At 38.3% G+C, this 15,889-nt stretch overlaps 1 protein-coding gene across 3 annotated transcripts in view; it reads left to right on the top strand.

The window, feature by feature from the left end:
- Window positions 1-15,889, top strand: part of OPHN1 (oligophrenin 1) — a 379,470-nt gene that overhangs the window by 184,583 nt on the left and 178,998 nt on the right. For all 3 annotated transcript variants that reach the window (XM_015127602.3, XM_077987907.1, NM_001261353.1), the window contains 1 exon segment: window positions 1,736-1,837. In XM_015127602.3, the coding sequence (XP_014983088.1) occupies window positions 1,736-1,837 (102 nt within the window).

The following is a 15,889-nucleotide window of genomic DNA, read 5'->3' as shown; positions in this document are numbered from 1 at the left end:
TATTTTGGAATTAGATAACAGCAGTGGTTGCACAGCTTTGTGAATATGCTAAAAACACCTGAATTGTAATTGTACACTTTAAAAGGATGAGTTTTATGATATGAGAATTATATTTCAGTTTTTAATTTAAAAATTGAATTGAAGGAGAACGTATTCTACAGAATCTTATCGTCCTTGGTGGAGACAGTAAAGTTTTCTGGCTCATGCTTTTCTCAATTAATTGGTACTTTAAATTGATTCAACAGCTGAAGGAACAGTTTGTCCTTCCTATGTTTTGTGTGAAAATGTCTACCTCCTGTTTTGGTATCTGAGTTAGGGTTGGGTTATGGAACTTCTCGAGTTGTATTCCTAAGACGTTCTAATTATTTATAAGCCCCATGAATGTTATTCCACCCATGATAATCTGGGCTACATGGACTGTGATCTTGGATGTTAGTTCACCTTATTTGAACCTTAATTTCCTTTACAATATCTGCTTCTCAGGGCTGTAAAGTCTAAATGAGATAATAGATTTTAAGTGTCTATCATAGTGCCTGGCCTGATGTTGGCCTCAGCCTCCCAAGTAGCTGGGATTACAGGCACACACCACCATGCCCAGCCAATTTCTCTCTCTCTCTCTCTTTTTTTTTTTTTTTTGTATTTTTAATAGAGATGGGATTTCACCATGTCGGCTAGGCTGGTCTCAAACTCCTGACCTCAGGTGATCCGCCCACCTCGGCCTCCCAAAGTGCTGGCATTACAGGAGTGAGCCACTGCGCCTGGCCAAAAGCACATTTCTTATATGTCACAGGTCACTCAGCTCTGTCCTAGCTTCCTGCCCAGCAACAGATTGCTTGTAGCAATAAACCATGGGTGAATTTTTTTTTCTTTTATTTGTGGTCCCCTGCTGTGCCTCTTCTACTACCTGGCACATTGCAGGTGCTCAGTGATTTTGAATTTCCCATGAGACAACACAAGCCATTTACATTGATTTTCCAGCATGGTGCTAAGAGAATGGTAGAATGTCAGCATTAGTCTGTGACAAAGGAACATTGTTAGTGCTACTTTAGATGCTGTGTTTCTTCCAGTTGTGCTGAGCAGCAGAGAACTTAATTAAATTTAATACTCGAGAAGAGTAAAGGCTGAGTTCTTCATCTGCCACAAATCTTTGCAACCCTTGCTTTCTAGTTAAACTTTCCAGGATTTTTTTGTCTCTGTTTTTAATATCAGCTTTTTGGAGTGAAGTGCTTAAATAATACCAACTAATTCATTAAAAAGAGATAATCCCAGGTTCCTATTTCTTTGGAAATGTTTTACTTATTATTAGCTGTGTAAGTGCATTGTAGATTAACCTTTTCATGACATATATTTACTTCACTTTTGTATTACGTCTTCTTCCTTTGTAAGAAAATTTGAATGAGTGGTTAATGTATGTGAAAAATATTGGAGGGAAGAAAAGATATCTGCTGCACAGGCCCTTTTAAGGTATCATTCTTTGAGGAGCAGCTTCCATAGCTTTCAGCTGTAAAAATAGGGACTGCCATTTCTGCAGGCAGAATGGTTTGGGGTTATATTTCCGGAAGTTGAAACTGCTGAGACCGATGCAAAGCTAATTCTCTGTTGCTTTTTTTTTCCTTCCCAGGAACTAGAGGGATTGACCACCTGAAAGCTGACACTATCTCCTTCATTCTCCTTTCTAAGCAGACAGAGTTACAACTATAGACATTTAATCTTTGCCCTTCTTTCCCACCTTTAGGAGCGGAAAAAGAAATTTGAAAAGGATGGTGAGAGGTTTTATTCTTTACTGGATCGGCACTTACACCTCTCTTCAAAAAAGAAAGAATCTCAGTTACAAGAGGTATGTTCACAAAGCATGCCCCTGCCTTTCATTGCTAGCTATGCCTTAGAAACAGTGTGAATTTTGTACTGCAAGGCTTTTCCCATACCTTGTCTTAGCAGGGAACCTCATGTGATAGTAGCACTTGTAGTCAAAACTGTGGCCTGAGACTCAGAAGCCCTGAGTACTAAGCCAGCTCTTCCACTAACTCAGGGTGTGACTTTGGATAGGATACTTCTCTCTTTGCCTCATTCCATTATCTGTAAGAAGAGGAGTCAAGAGTCCCTTTCAATTGCAAGTCCAAAATCCATGTGAGGATAAAGTTAAACTAGTGTTGTATTTGGTAGAGATCAGGAACAGATCTTCTACTTTTTTTTTTCCCTGAGATATTCTATAACCTTTTTTTTTTTTTTTTTGGTGGGGGTTAGGGAGTGTCCTGTTGTGGGACTACTGCTTACCTGGGACTTGCAGTGGCTTCAGTTAAAATAAGCTGCCGTTCAGTGAGACCTTAACACATGCCAGGAACTCAGGAACTGTACAGGATGCAACATGACTACAGAAACAATAAGACATGGTTCCTGCCCTTCTGCATCTTACTGTTGGGCTACTAAATAAGAAAACACATTACTCTTATACTAATAGAATTTTTTACACACTTTAATGTGTATATATGGTGCTTTTGTTGGAAGTATGAAATGAGAATAGAAGACTTATGTTTGGATGTGGGGGATTTCCTTTGTGGAAGAATGTTGCCCTTCTAATTTGATGTGGTCATTAAAAAATAGGTAAAGTGTTTGACAGGTGAAAATGGAGGAATGGACCTTTCAAACAGAGACCAATGGCCCAAAGGATGGAAGGGACATAAGTAGAATTCTATTTTAGGAATCTCAAACTGGCATAGGTTGTAGGGTGAATTAGATCAGGGAGAGACTATAAGCAGGATAACCAGTTTAGGAAACTATTGATCTAGGAAATGATCTAGGGGAAAGTGTCAGAGCCATAAGAGAGGCACCACGGAAGGAAAAGAAAGAATATACGGATTGAGAATTTTTCTAATGGAAGAAGGGGTCTATATGTTCAATGAAAGATTCAGTAATAATGGAGATTTTAAAGATTCAAATATGAAAAGAGATATCTGATGGAATAATATCATAGGCAGGAACTGTCATCTTGTCTGTGGTCACACAGATTGTGGCAGAGCTGGAGCTCACCTCCTGATAACTGGTTTCATAGATATCCATCACATCATCTGAGGTGTTTGAAGGTAATAGGTCAAGAGCCTCAGTGTGGCTGTGTGCAGTGGCTCATGCCTGTAATCCCAGCATTTTGGGAAGCCAAGGCATGTGGATCACTTGAGGTCAGGAGTTTGCAACCAGCCTGGCCAACATGGCGAAACCCCAGCTCTACTAAAATTACAAAATTAGCTGGGCGTAGTGGTGCATGTCTGTAATCTCAATTACTTGGGAGGCTGAGGCAGGAGAATTGCTTGAACCCGGGAGGCAGAGGTTGCAGTGAGCCGAGATCATGCCATTGCACTCCAGCCTGGGTGACAAGAACAAAACTCTGTCTCAAAAAAAAAAAAAAACCAAAAACTTTAGTCGTGGATGGAGTTAGTATTGCAAAGGAGGACTACTTTCCTTCCATAAACTAGAATTAAGTCTGGGATCTTCTATCATTTTCCTTTTGCCCACTTTTGTTTTTTTCCTTTTCTATCTATTCTGTGTCACGGTTTCTGTGCAGAAAACAGTCAACAGGCCTGAGACTGCTGTGCTTACAAAGACCTGTTTACAAAATTAGCCCTTGGATGGCATCTGGGAACTTCACTGTTAAACAGCTCCCAACATTGATTTAGAAGTTTCCCTTAATGGGTAAGAATGGCTGACTGTGCCAAGCCTGGCTGTGCAAACAATGTGGCTTATGTTGAACATCTTTTTCTTCTGGTAGTCTTGAATTTTGGTTGTGCTGGGCAGAGTGTGCCTGTGTAACTAGCCCCCCAATAAAACCCTAGGCTACTCATTCTCTTATGAGCTTCCCTGACTGACAACATTTTCTCTCTGTTGTTATAATTTGTTGAAGGAAGAATTAAATGTGTCTTCGGTGACACCACAATGAGAGATCTTTTGGAAGCTTGTACCTAGCTTCCTCTGCATTTTGCCCCAGACACCTTTTCTCTTTGCTCATTCGGCTGTGTATGCTTTCACTGAAATAAATCTTAGCTGTAAGTACTACTCTGGTGAGTCCTTTGAGTCCTGCTCAAAAAAGATTTATTAAAGAATTATTAAACTTGGGGTGGTCTTCTGGACCCTGGACACAATCCAAACTATTGGAGACTTTGCTAGGACAGCTTCTGGAGTGTTCTAGGTGTTTGGTGCTATAATGTAGATGTCCTTTTATTACTTATTCAATAAAAAATGAGCAGGGGAACCTTGAGTTACTCACTTTCAAAAAATTTAGATTTCATCTTTAGAGAAGTTTTAGGTTTACAGAAAATTAAATAGTAAGTACAGAGTTCTATATGCCCTTACTCGTCACACAGTTTCTCATTTTCCCCTTTAGGATCATCTTGCATTCATGTGATACATTTGTTAGAATTGAGGAGCCAATGTATTAAACATTCTATGGGTTTTGACAAACATATGATAATATATATCCAGCATTACCATATCGTACAGGACAGTTTCACTGCCTTAAAAATCCCTGGACTTTATCTCTCCCTCCTTCTACCTCTACCTGACACCACTGATCTTTTTATGGACTCCATGCTTTTGCCTTTTCCAAAATGTCATATAGTTGGAATCATATGGTTTGTAACCTTTTTTTGATTGGCTTCTTTCAGTTAGCAATATGCATTTAAGGTTTCTCCATATCTTTTCTTGACTTGATAACTCACTTCTTTTTAGGGCTGAATAATATGCCATTGTCTGGTTGTACCACGGTTAGTTTATACATTTGCCTATTCAAGGACTTCTTGGTTTCTTCTGAATTTTGGCAATTGTTAAAGCTGTGATAAATAATTGTGTGCAGGCTTTTAGGGATATACATTTTGATGAGTAAATACCAAAGAATACAACTGCTATCATATGGTAAGATTTTATCTAGTGTTGTAAGAAACTGCCAAACTGTCTTCCAAATTGGCTGTAGCAGTTTTTATTTCCACCAACAATGAATGATAGCTCCTGTTGCTCCACATCCTTGTCACTATTCTGTGTTGTACTATTAAAAGTAATGGCAGAAATCACAATTACTTTTGCACCAACCTAATATGTACATGGAATATCTTTCCATTTATTTTGACCTTTGATTTTTTTCATTAGTGTTTTGTACTTCTGCTCTTAAAGATCTTGTCTTTTTGCACCTGGCTTATTTGACTTAACAAATAACTTTCAGTTCCATTTATGTTGTTGCAAATGACAGGATCTCATTTTTTTCCTTCTTTTATTTCCGATGCTAGTTGTTTGTGTATTTACTCTTTCTTACTTATTTAATGTGGCTAAAATATTAACAATTTTATTGATTTTTTTCAAAGAACCAGCTTTTTGGTTTTGTTGATTTCCTGTTGTTCATTTCATTGATATCATCTTCTTTTTTTTTTAATTATTATACTTTAAGTTCTAGGGTACATGTGCACAACGTGCAGGTTTGTTACATATGTATACATGTGCCATGTTGGTGTGCTGCACCCATTAACTCATCATTTACATTAGGTATATCTCCTAATGCTATCCCACCCCCCTTCCCCCACCCTATGTCAGGCTCCGGTGTATGATGTTCCCCACCCTGTGTCCAAGAGTTCTCATTGTTCAATTCTCACCTATGACTGAGAACATGTGGTGTTTGGTTTTCTGTCCTTGTGATAGTTTGCTGAGAATGATGGTTTCCTGCTTCTTCCATGTCCCTACAAAGGACATGAACTCATCCTTTTTTTCTGGCTGCATGATATTCCATGGTATATATGTGCCACATTTTCTTCATGCAGTCTATCATTGATGGAAATTTGGGTTGGTTCCAAGTCTTTGCTATTGTGAATAGTGCCACAATAAACATACGTATGCATGTGTCTTTATGGCAGCATGATTTATAATTCTTTGGGTATATAGCCAGTAATGGGATGGCTAGGTCAAATGGTATTTCTAGTTCTAGATCCTTGAGGAATCGTCACACTGTCTTCCACAATGGTTGAACTAGTTTATAGTTCCACCAACAGTGTAAAACTGTTCCTATTTCTCCACATCCTCTCTAGCACCTGTTGTTTCCTGACTTTTTAATGATCACCATTCTAACTGGTGTGAGATGGTATCTCATTGTGGTTTTGATTTGCATTTCTCTGATAGCCAGTGATGATGAGCATTTTTTTATGTGTCTGTTGGCCGCATAAATGTCTTCTTTCGAGAAGTGTTTGTTCATATCCTTTGCCCACTTTTTGATGGGGTTGTTTGATTTTTTCTTGTAAATGTGTTTAAGTTCTTTGTAGATTCTGGATATTAGCCCTTTGTCAGATGGGTAGATTGCAAAAATTTTCTCCCATTCTGTAGGTGGCCTGTTCACTCTGATGATAGTATCTTTTGCTGTGCAGAAGCTCTTTAGTTTAATGAGATCCCATTTGTCAATTTTGGCTTTTGTTGCCATTGCTTTTGGTGTTTTAGTCATGAAGTCCTTGCCCGTGCCTATGTCCTGAGTGGTATTGTCTAGGTTTTCTTCTAGGGTTTTTATGGTTTTAGGTCTAACATTTAAGTCTTTAGTCCATCTTGCATTAATTTTTGTATAAGGTGTAAGGAAGGGATCCAGTTTCAGCTTTCTCCATATGGCTAGCCAGTTTTCCCAGCACCATTTATTAAATAGGGAATTCTTTCCCCATTTCTTGTTTTTGTCAGGTTTGTCAAAGATCAGATGATTGTAGATGTGTGGTATTATTTCTGAGGACTCTGTTCTGTTCCATTGGTCTATCTTTCTGTTTTGGTACCAGTACCATGCTGTTTGGGTTACTGTACCCTTGTAGTATAGTCTGAAGTCAGGTAGCGTGATGCCTCCAGCTTTGTTCTTTTGGCTTAGGATTGTCTTGGCAATGCAGGTTCTTTTTTGGTTCTGTATGAACTTTAAAGTAGTTTTTCCCAATTCTATGAAGAAAGTCATTGGTAGCTTAATGGGGATGACATTGAATATATAAATTACCTTGAGCAGTATGGCCATTTTCAGTATGGGTCTTGACTCTTTATCCAATTTGCCAGTCTGTGTCTTCTAATTGGAGCTTTTAGCCCATTTACATTTAAGGTTAATATTGTTATCTGTGAATTTGACCCTGTCGTTATGATGTTATCTGGTTATTTTGCTCATTAGTTGATGCAATTTCTTCCTAGCATCGATGGTCTTTATGATTTGGCATGTTTTTACAGTGACTGGTACCAGTTGTTCCTTTCCACGTTTAGTGCTTCCTTCAGGAGTTCTTGTAAGGCAGGCCTGATGGTGATAGAGTCTCTCAGCATTTGTTTGCCTGTGAAAAATTTTATTTCTCCTTCACTTATGAAGCTTAGTTTGGCTGGATATGAAATTCTGGATTGAAAATTCTTTTCTTTAAGAATGTTGAATATTGGCCTCTACTCTCTTTTGACTTGTAGAGTTTCTGCCAAGAGATCTGCTGTTAGTCTGATGAGCTTCCCTTTGTGGGTAACTCGACCTTTCTCTCTGGCTGCTCTTAACATTTTTTCCTTCATTTCAACTTTGGTGAATCTGACAATTATGTGTCTTGGAGGTGCTCTTCTCAAGGAGTATCTTTGTGGCGTTCTCTGTGTTTCCTGAATTTGAATGTTGGCCTGCCTTCCTAGGTTGGGGAAGTTCTTCTGGACAGTATCCTGCAGAGTGTTTTCCAGCTTGGTTCCATTCTCCCTCTCACTTTCAGGTACACCAATCAGACATAGATTTGGTCTTTTCGTGTAGTCCCATATTTCTTGGAAGCTTTGTTGGTTTCTTTTTACTCTTTTTTCTCTAAACTTCTCTTCTCGCTTCATTTCATTCATTTGATCTTCAATCACTGATACCCTTTCTTCCACTTAATTGAATCAGCTACTGAAGCTTGTGCATGTGTCATGTAATTCTCGTACCATGGTTTTCAGTTCCATCAGGTCATTTAAGGTCTTCTCTATGCTGTTTATTCTAGTTAGCCATTCATCTAATCTTTCTTCAAGGTTTTTAGCTTCTTTGCAATGGGTTCAAACATCCCCCTTTAGCTTGGAGAAGTTTGTTATTACTGATCGTCTGAAGCCTTCTTCTCTCAACTTGTCGAAGTCATTCTCCGTCCAGCGTTTTTCCATTGCTGGCAAGGAACTGTTTTCCTTTGGAGGAGAAGAGGTGATCTGATTTTTAGAATTTTCAGCTTTGCTGCTCTGGTTTCTCCCCATCTTTGTGTTTTTATCTCCCTTTGGTCTTTGATGATGGTGACATACAGATGAGATTTTGGTGTGGATGTCCTTTCTGTTTGTTAGTTTTCCTTCTAACAGGACCCTCAGCTGCAGGTCTGTTGGAGTTTGCTGGAGGTCCACTGCAGATGCTGTTTGCCTAGGTATCACCAGCAGAGGCTGCAGAAGAGCAAACATTGCAGAACGGCAAATGTTGCTGCCTGATCCTTCCTCGGAAGCTTCGTCTCAGAGGGGCACCCAGCTGTATGAGGTATCAGTCGGCCCCTACTGTGAGGTGTCTCCTAGTTAGGCTACTTGGGGGTCAGGGACCCACTTGAGGAGGCAGTCTGTCTGTTCTCAGATCTCAAACTCCATGCTGGGAGAACCACTACTCTCTTGAAAGCTGTCAGACAGGGATGTTTAAGTCTGCAGAAGTTTCTGCTGCTTTTTGTTCAGCTATGCCCTGCCCCCAGAGGTGAAGTCTACAGAGGCAGGCAGGCCTCCTTGAGCTGCAGTGGGCTCCATCCAGTTCGAGCTTCCCGGCTGCTTTGTTTACCTACTCAAGCCTCAGTAATGGTGGACGACCCTCCCCCAGTCTCGCTGCTGTCTTGCAGTTTGATCTCAGACTGCTGTCCTAGCAGTGAGTGAGGCTCCGTGGGCATGGGACCCTCTGAGCCAGGAATGGGATATAATCTCCTGGTGTGCAGTTTGCTAAGACCATTGGAAAAGAGCAGTATTATGGTGGGAGTGTCCCAATTTTCCAAACACCGTCTGTTGTGGCTTCCCTTGGCTAGGAAAGGGAATTCCCTAACCCCTTTGCTCTTCCAGGGTGAGGCAATGCCCTGCCCTGCTTCAGCTCACACTCCACGGGCTGCACCCACTCTCCAACAAGCTCCAGTGAGATGAACCCAGTACCTCAGTTAGAAATGCAGAAATCACCCATCTTCTGTGTCATTCACGCTAGAAGCTGTAGACTGGAGATGTTCCTATTCGGCCATCTTGGAACCTCCCATCGATATCTTCTTTAATGTTTATTTTTTCTTATTGTCTGTTTACTTTGGATGTGATTTATTCTTCTATTTCTAATTTCCTAAGAAGGAAACATAGATTATTAATAATAGATCATTCTTCTGTTCTAATATATGCATTTCATTCTATAAATATTTCTCTAAGCACTGCTTTTGTTGCCCACAAATATTAAATTGTGTTTTCGTTTTTATTTAATTCAAAATGTCTTAACATTTTGTATTTTATTTTATTTATTTTTTGTAGAATTGAGGTCTTGCCATGTTGCCCAGGCTAGTTTCAGACTCCAGGCTTCAAGTGATCTTCCTGCCTTTGCCTCCTAAAGTGCTAAGATTACAGGTGTTTGCTATGATGCCCAACCTTACTTTTCTTTTGAGTCTTTGACTCAGGTTTTATTTATAAATGTAATTATTTGGGGCATTTTCAGCTTTTAAAAATTGATTTCTGGTATAATTTAATTGTGGTCTAATTATATATTTCATAAGATTTCTGTTCTTTTAGATTTCTTCAGGTGTATTTTATGTCCCAGAATATGGTCTATCTTGGTGATTGTTCTGTGTGACTTTGAGATGAAAGCATATTCTGCTGTTGTATCAAGTGTTACAAAGATGCCAATTAGATTCAGTGGATCGATCATGCTGTTCAGGTCAACAATGTCCATGCTGATTTTCTGCTAGCTGGATCTGTCCATTACTATTAGAGGAGTATTGAAGTCTCCAACTCCAATAGTAGGTGTGTCTCTTTCTCCTTGTAATTCTGTCAGTTTTTACCTCATGTATTCTGATGCTCTGTTGTTAGGCACATTCACATTAAGAATTGTTATGTCTTCTTAGACTCTTGCCCTCTTTATTATTACATTATGATTTGATATCATAATATTTTTCCTTGGTAGTTTTCTTTGTTCTGAAGTGTGCTTTTTATGAAATTAATATAGCTACTCCAGCATTCTTTTGATTAATGTTAGCATGATATATCTTTCTTTATACCTTTACTTTTAATCTGTCTTTGTTTTCTTTACATTTTAATTTTTATTTCAGTAGGTTTAGGGGTATAAGTGTTTTTTGGTTACATGAATGAATTGTATAGTGGTGAAGCCTGGGCTTTTAGTGTGCCCGAATACCCAATAGTAGGTAATTTTTCAGCCCCCTCTAACTACCCCTCTTCTGAGTCTCCAATGTCCATTGTACCACTCTGCATGCCTCTGCATACTCAGAGCTTACATCCCACTCATAAATGGGCATATGAGGTATTTGGTTATCCATTCCTGAGTTAGTTTACTTGGAATAATGGCCTCCAGTTCCAGTTTCTGTAAAAGACATATTTTGTTCTTTTTCATGGCTGAGTAGTATTCCATTGTGTGTGTGTGTACACATATATACCTACTATATTTTCTTTATCCACTAATCAGTTGTTGGACACTTAGATTGATTTCCTATCTTCACAATTGTGAATTGTGCCAATATAAACCTAGGAGTGCAGGTGTCTTTTTTGATGTAATGACTTCTTTTTTCCTTTAGGTAGATACTCAGTAGTGGGATTTGGGATCAAATAGTAGTTCTACTTTCAGTTATTTGAGAGATTTCCATACTGTTTTCCATAGAGACTGTATGAATTTTATTCCCACTCAAAGTGAATAAGCATTCCCTTTTCACTACATCTGCATCTTTTGTTTTTTGACTTTTTAATAATGGCCTTTCTGAGTGGAGTAAGGTGGTATCTCATTGCGGTTTTAATTTCCATTTTCCTGATGATTAGTGATGTTGAGCATTTTTTCATATTTATTGGCCATTTGTATATCTTTTGAAAAATGTCTGTTCATGTCGTTTGCCCACTTTTAAATGTTTTTTTTTTTTTTCTTGCTGATTTGTTGGAGTTTCTTGTAGATTCTGGACACTAGTCCTTTGTCAGCTGTATAGTTTGTGAATATTTTATCCTATTCTGCAGGTTTCCTATTTAGTCTGTTGATTATTTCTCTTGTTGTGCAGAAAGATTTTAGTTTAATTAAGTCTCATTTATTTACTTTTGTTTCTGTTGCATTTGCTTTAGGTGTCTTAGTAATTTTTTTTTTATTAGGCCAATTCCTAGAAGCATTTTTCTAGGTTTTATTCTAGAAGTTTTATGGTTTCAGGTCTAACATTGTATGTACTTATTTAAAATGATATCTTTTAAATAACATAGTTGGCTGTTAATTTTTGCACACTATGACAGTCTATCTTTTAATTTTTTAGATCATTGATGTTTAAAATGGTCATAGATAATGGTGTAATAGTATCTATTATATTGTTTACTATCTTCTACTTATTATTTTTGTTTTTATTTTTGTCTTTCAGTCTTCTTTTGCCTTCTCTTTTTTAAGAGAACTTTTATATGATTTTATTTTCTGTCTTCTCTTACCATATCAATTATACTTCCTCTTTTTCATGTTTTAGTGGTTGCCTTAGAGCTTGCAATATGCATTTATGGTTAGTTTATGTCCACTTTTCATATTCCAGTAAACTAGTTGTGGGTTGTACAGGATTGACAGACGATTTCCAATTTCTCCCTTTCGTCCCTTATAATGGTACTATCATTCTTTTTACTTATTTGTAAGATATAATGACCAAATGTATCATTGCAATTATTATTATAGACAAATTCTTATCTGTTAGATCCATTAATAATTTGAAAAATAAAATATTTAATCTTCTTTTATTTATTTTCTGGTGCTCTTTTTTCTTTCTTTTTAGGTCTGTATTTCCGACATATAATTTTTCTTCTATTGGAGATCTTTTAACCTTTCTTGCAAGACAAGTTTAGTGGTGACAAAGTGCTTTACTTTTTGTTTGTTTGAGGAAGTCTTTATTTTACCATCACTTTTGAAGGATAATTTCATGGAATACACATTTCTAAGTAGTTAACTTTTTTTCTTTCAACACCTTCAAATATTTTATGGCAATCTCTTCTCTCTGCATGGTTTTTTAAGAGAAGTCTGATATAACTCTTTATCCTTGCTCCCCTATATAGTAAGTTGTTTTTCTCTCTAGCTTCTTTCAAGATTTTCTCTTGTGTTTTATTTTCTGCAGCTTTGATTATCATATATGTACATGGAGATTGTTTGGTATTTATCCTGATTGGTAATTATTAGTATTTATTGTATTATTGTATTTATTGGTATTTATCCTGAGCTTTCTGGATGTGGGGTTTGATATCTGTCTTTTATTTTGGAAAATTCTCAGTCATTATTGCTTGAAGTATTTCTTTTTTTTTTAAATTTATTTATTATTATTATTATACTTTAAGTTGTAGGGTACATGTGCATAACGTGCAGGTTTGTTACATATGTATACTTGTGCCATGTTGGTGTGCTGCACGCATCAACTCGTCATTTACATCAGGTATAACTCCCAATGCAATCCCTCCCCCCTCCCCCCTCTCCATGATAGGCCCCGGTGTGTGATGTTCCCCTTCCTGAGTCCAAGTGATCTCATTGTTCAGTTCCCACCTATGAGTGAGAACATGCGGTGTTTGGTTTTCTGTTCTTGTGATGGTTTGCTAAGAATGATGGTTTCCAGCTGCATCCATGTCCCTAAAAAGGACACAAACTCATCCTTTTTGATGGCTGCATAGTATTCCATGGTGTATATGTGCCACATTTTCTTAATCCAATCTGTCACTGATGGACATTTGGGTTGATTCCAAGTCTTTGCTATTGTGAATAGTGCTGCAATAAACATACGTGTGCATGTGTCTTTATGGCAGCATAATTTATAATCCTTTGGGTATATACCCAGTAATGGGATGGCTGGGTCATATGGTACATCAAGTTCTAGATCCTTGAGGAATCGCCATACTGTTTTCCATAATGGTTGAACTAGTTTACAATCCCACCAACAGTGTAAAAGTGTTCCTATTTCTCCACATCCTCTCCAGCACCTGTTGTTTCCTGACTTTTTAATGATCGCCATTCTAACTGGTGTGAGATGGTATCTCATTGTGGTTTTGATTTGCGTTTCTTTGATGGCCAGTGATGATGAGCATTTTTTCATGTGTCTGTTGGCTGTATGAATGTCTTCTTTTGAGAAATGTCTGTTCATATCCTTTGCCCACTTTTTGATGGGGTTGTTTGTTTTTTTCTTGTAAATTTGTTTGAGTTCTTTGTAGGTTCTGGATATTAGCCCTTTGTCAGACGAGTAGATTGCAAAAATTTTCTCCCATTCTGTAGGTTGCCTGTTCACTCTGATGGTAGTTTCTTTTGCTGTGCAGAAGCTCTTTAGTTTAATGAGATCCCATTTGTCAATTTTGGCTTTTGCTGCCGTTGCTTTTGGTGTTTTAGACATGAAGTCTTTGCCCATGCCTATGTCCTGAATGGTACTACCTAGGTTTTCCTCTAGGATTTTTATGGTATTAGGTCTAACATTTAAGTCTCTAATCCATCTTGAATTAATTTTCGTATAAGGAGTAAGGAAAGGATCCAGTTTCAGCTTTCTACTTATGGCTAGCCAATTTTCCCAGCACCATTTATTAAATAGGGAATCCTTTCCCCATTTCTTGTTTTTGTCAGGTTTGTCAAAGATCAGATGGCTGTAGATGTGTGGTATTATTTCTGAGGACTCTGTTCTGTTCCATTGGTCTATATCTCTGTTTTGGTACCAGTACCATGCTGTTTTGGTTACTGTAGCCTTGTAGTATAGTCTGAAGTCAGGTAGCGTGATGCCTCCAGCTTTGTTCTTTTGACTTAGGATTGCCTTGGAGATGCGGGCTCTTTTTTGATTCCATATGAAGTTTAAAGCAGTTTTTTCCAATTCTGTAAAGAAACTCATTGGTAGCTTGATGGGGATGGCATTGAATCTATAAATTACCTTGGGCAGTATGGCCATTTTCACGATATTGATTCTTCCTATCCATGAGCATGGTATGTTCTTCCATTTGTTTGTGTCCTCTTTTATTTCACTGAGCAGTGGTTTGTAGTTCTCCTTGAAGAGGTCCTTTACATCCCTTGTAAGTTGGACTCCTAGGTATTTCATTCTCTTTGAAGCAATTGTGAATGGAAGTTCATTCCTGATTTGGATCTCTGTTTGTCTGTTACTGGTGTATAAGAATGCTTGTGATTTTTGCACATTAATTTTGTATCCTGAGACTTTGCTGAAGTTGCTTATCAGCTTAAGGAGATTTTGGGCTGAGACAATGGGGTTTTCTAAATATACAATCATGTCATCTGCAAACAGGGACAATTTGACTTCTTCTTTTCCTAACTGAATACCCTTGATTTCTTTCTCTTGCCTGATTGCCCTAGCCAGAACTTCCAACACTATGTTGAACAGCAGTGGTGAGAGAGGGCATCCCTGTCTTGTGCCAGTTTTCAAAGGGAATTTTTCCAGTTTTTGCCCATTCAGTATGATATTGGCTGTGGGTTTGTCATAAATAGCTCTTATTATTTTGAGGTACGTTCCTTCAATACCGAATTTATTGAGCGTTTTTAGCATGAAGGGCTGTTGAATTTTGTCAAAAGCCTTTTCTGTATCTATTGAGATAATCATGTGGTTCTTGTCTTTGGTTCTGTTTCTATGCTGGATTATGTTTATTGATTTGCGAATGTTGAACCAGCCTTGCATCCCAGGGATGAAGCCCACTTGATCATGGTCGATAAGCTTTTTGATGTGTTGCTGAATCCGGTTTGGCAGTATTTTATTGAGGATTTTTGCATCGATGTTCATCAGAGATATTGGTCTAAAATTCTCTTTTTTTGTTGTGTCTCTGCCAGTCTTTGGTATCAGAATGATGTTGGCCTCATAAAATGAGTTAGGGAGGATTCCCTCTTTTTCTATTGATTGGAATAGTTTCAGAAGGAATGGTACCAACTGCTCCTTGTACCTCTGGTAGAATTCAGCTGTGAATCCATCTGGTCCTGGACTTTTTTTGGTTGGTAGGCTATTAATTATTGCCTCAATTTCAGAGCCTGCTATTGGTCTATTTAGGGATTCAACTTCTTCCTGGTTTAGTCTTGGAAGAGTGTAAGTGTCCAGGAAATTATCCATTTCTTCTAGATTTTCCAGTTTATTTGCATAGAGGTGTTTATAGTATTCTCTGATGGTAGTTTGTATTTCTGTGGGGTCGGTGGTGATATCCCCTTTATCATTTTTAATTGCGTCGATTTGATTCTTCTCTCTTTTCTTCTTTATTAGTCTTGCTAGTGGTCTGTCAATTTTGTTGATCTTTTCAAAAAACCAACTCCTGGATTCATTGATTTTTTGGAGAGTTTTTTGTGTCTCTATCTCCTTCAGTTCTGCTCTGATCTTAGTTATTTCTTGCCTTCTGCTAGCTTTCGAATGTGTTTGCTCTTGCTTCTCTAGTTCTTTTTTTTTTTTTTTTTTTGAGACGGCAGGCTGGAGTGCAGTGGCCGGATCTCAGCTCACTGCAAGCTCCGCCTCCCGGGTTCACGCCATTCTCCTGCCTCAGCCTCCCGAGTAGCTGGGACTACAGGCGCCCGCCACCTCGCCCGGCTAAGTTTTTGTATTTTTAGTAGAGACGGGGTTTCACTGTGTTAGCCAGGATGGTCTCGATCTCCTGACCTCGTGATCCGCCCGTCTCGGCCTCCCAAAGTGCTGGGATTACAGGCTTGAGCCACCGCGCCCGGCCCCCTCTAGTTCTTTTAATTGCCATGTTAGAGTGTCAATTTTAG

Source organism: Macaca mulatta, chromosome X (genome assembly GCF_049350105.2).
Source record: "Macaca mulatta isolate MMU2019108-1 chromosome X, T2T-MMU8v2.0, whole genome shotgun sequence".
Lineage (NCBI taxonomy): Eukaryota > Metazoa > Chordata > Mammalia > Primates > Cercopithecidae > Macaca > Macaca mulatta.
This window is presented reverse-complemented; position numbering and strand designations above follow the sequence as displayed.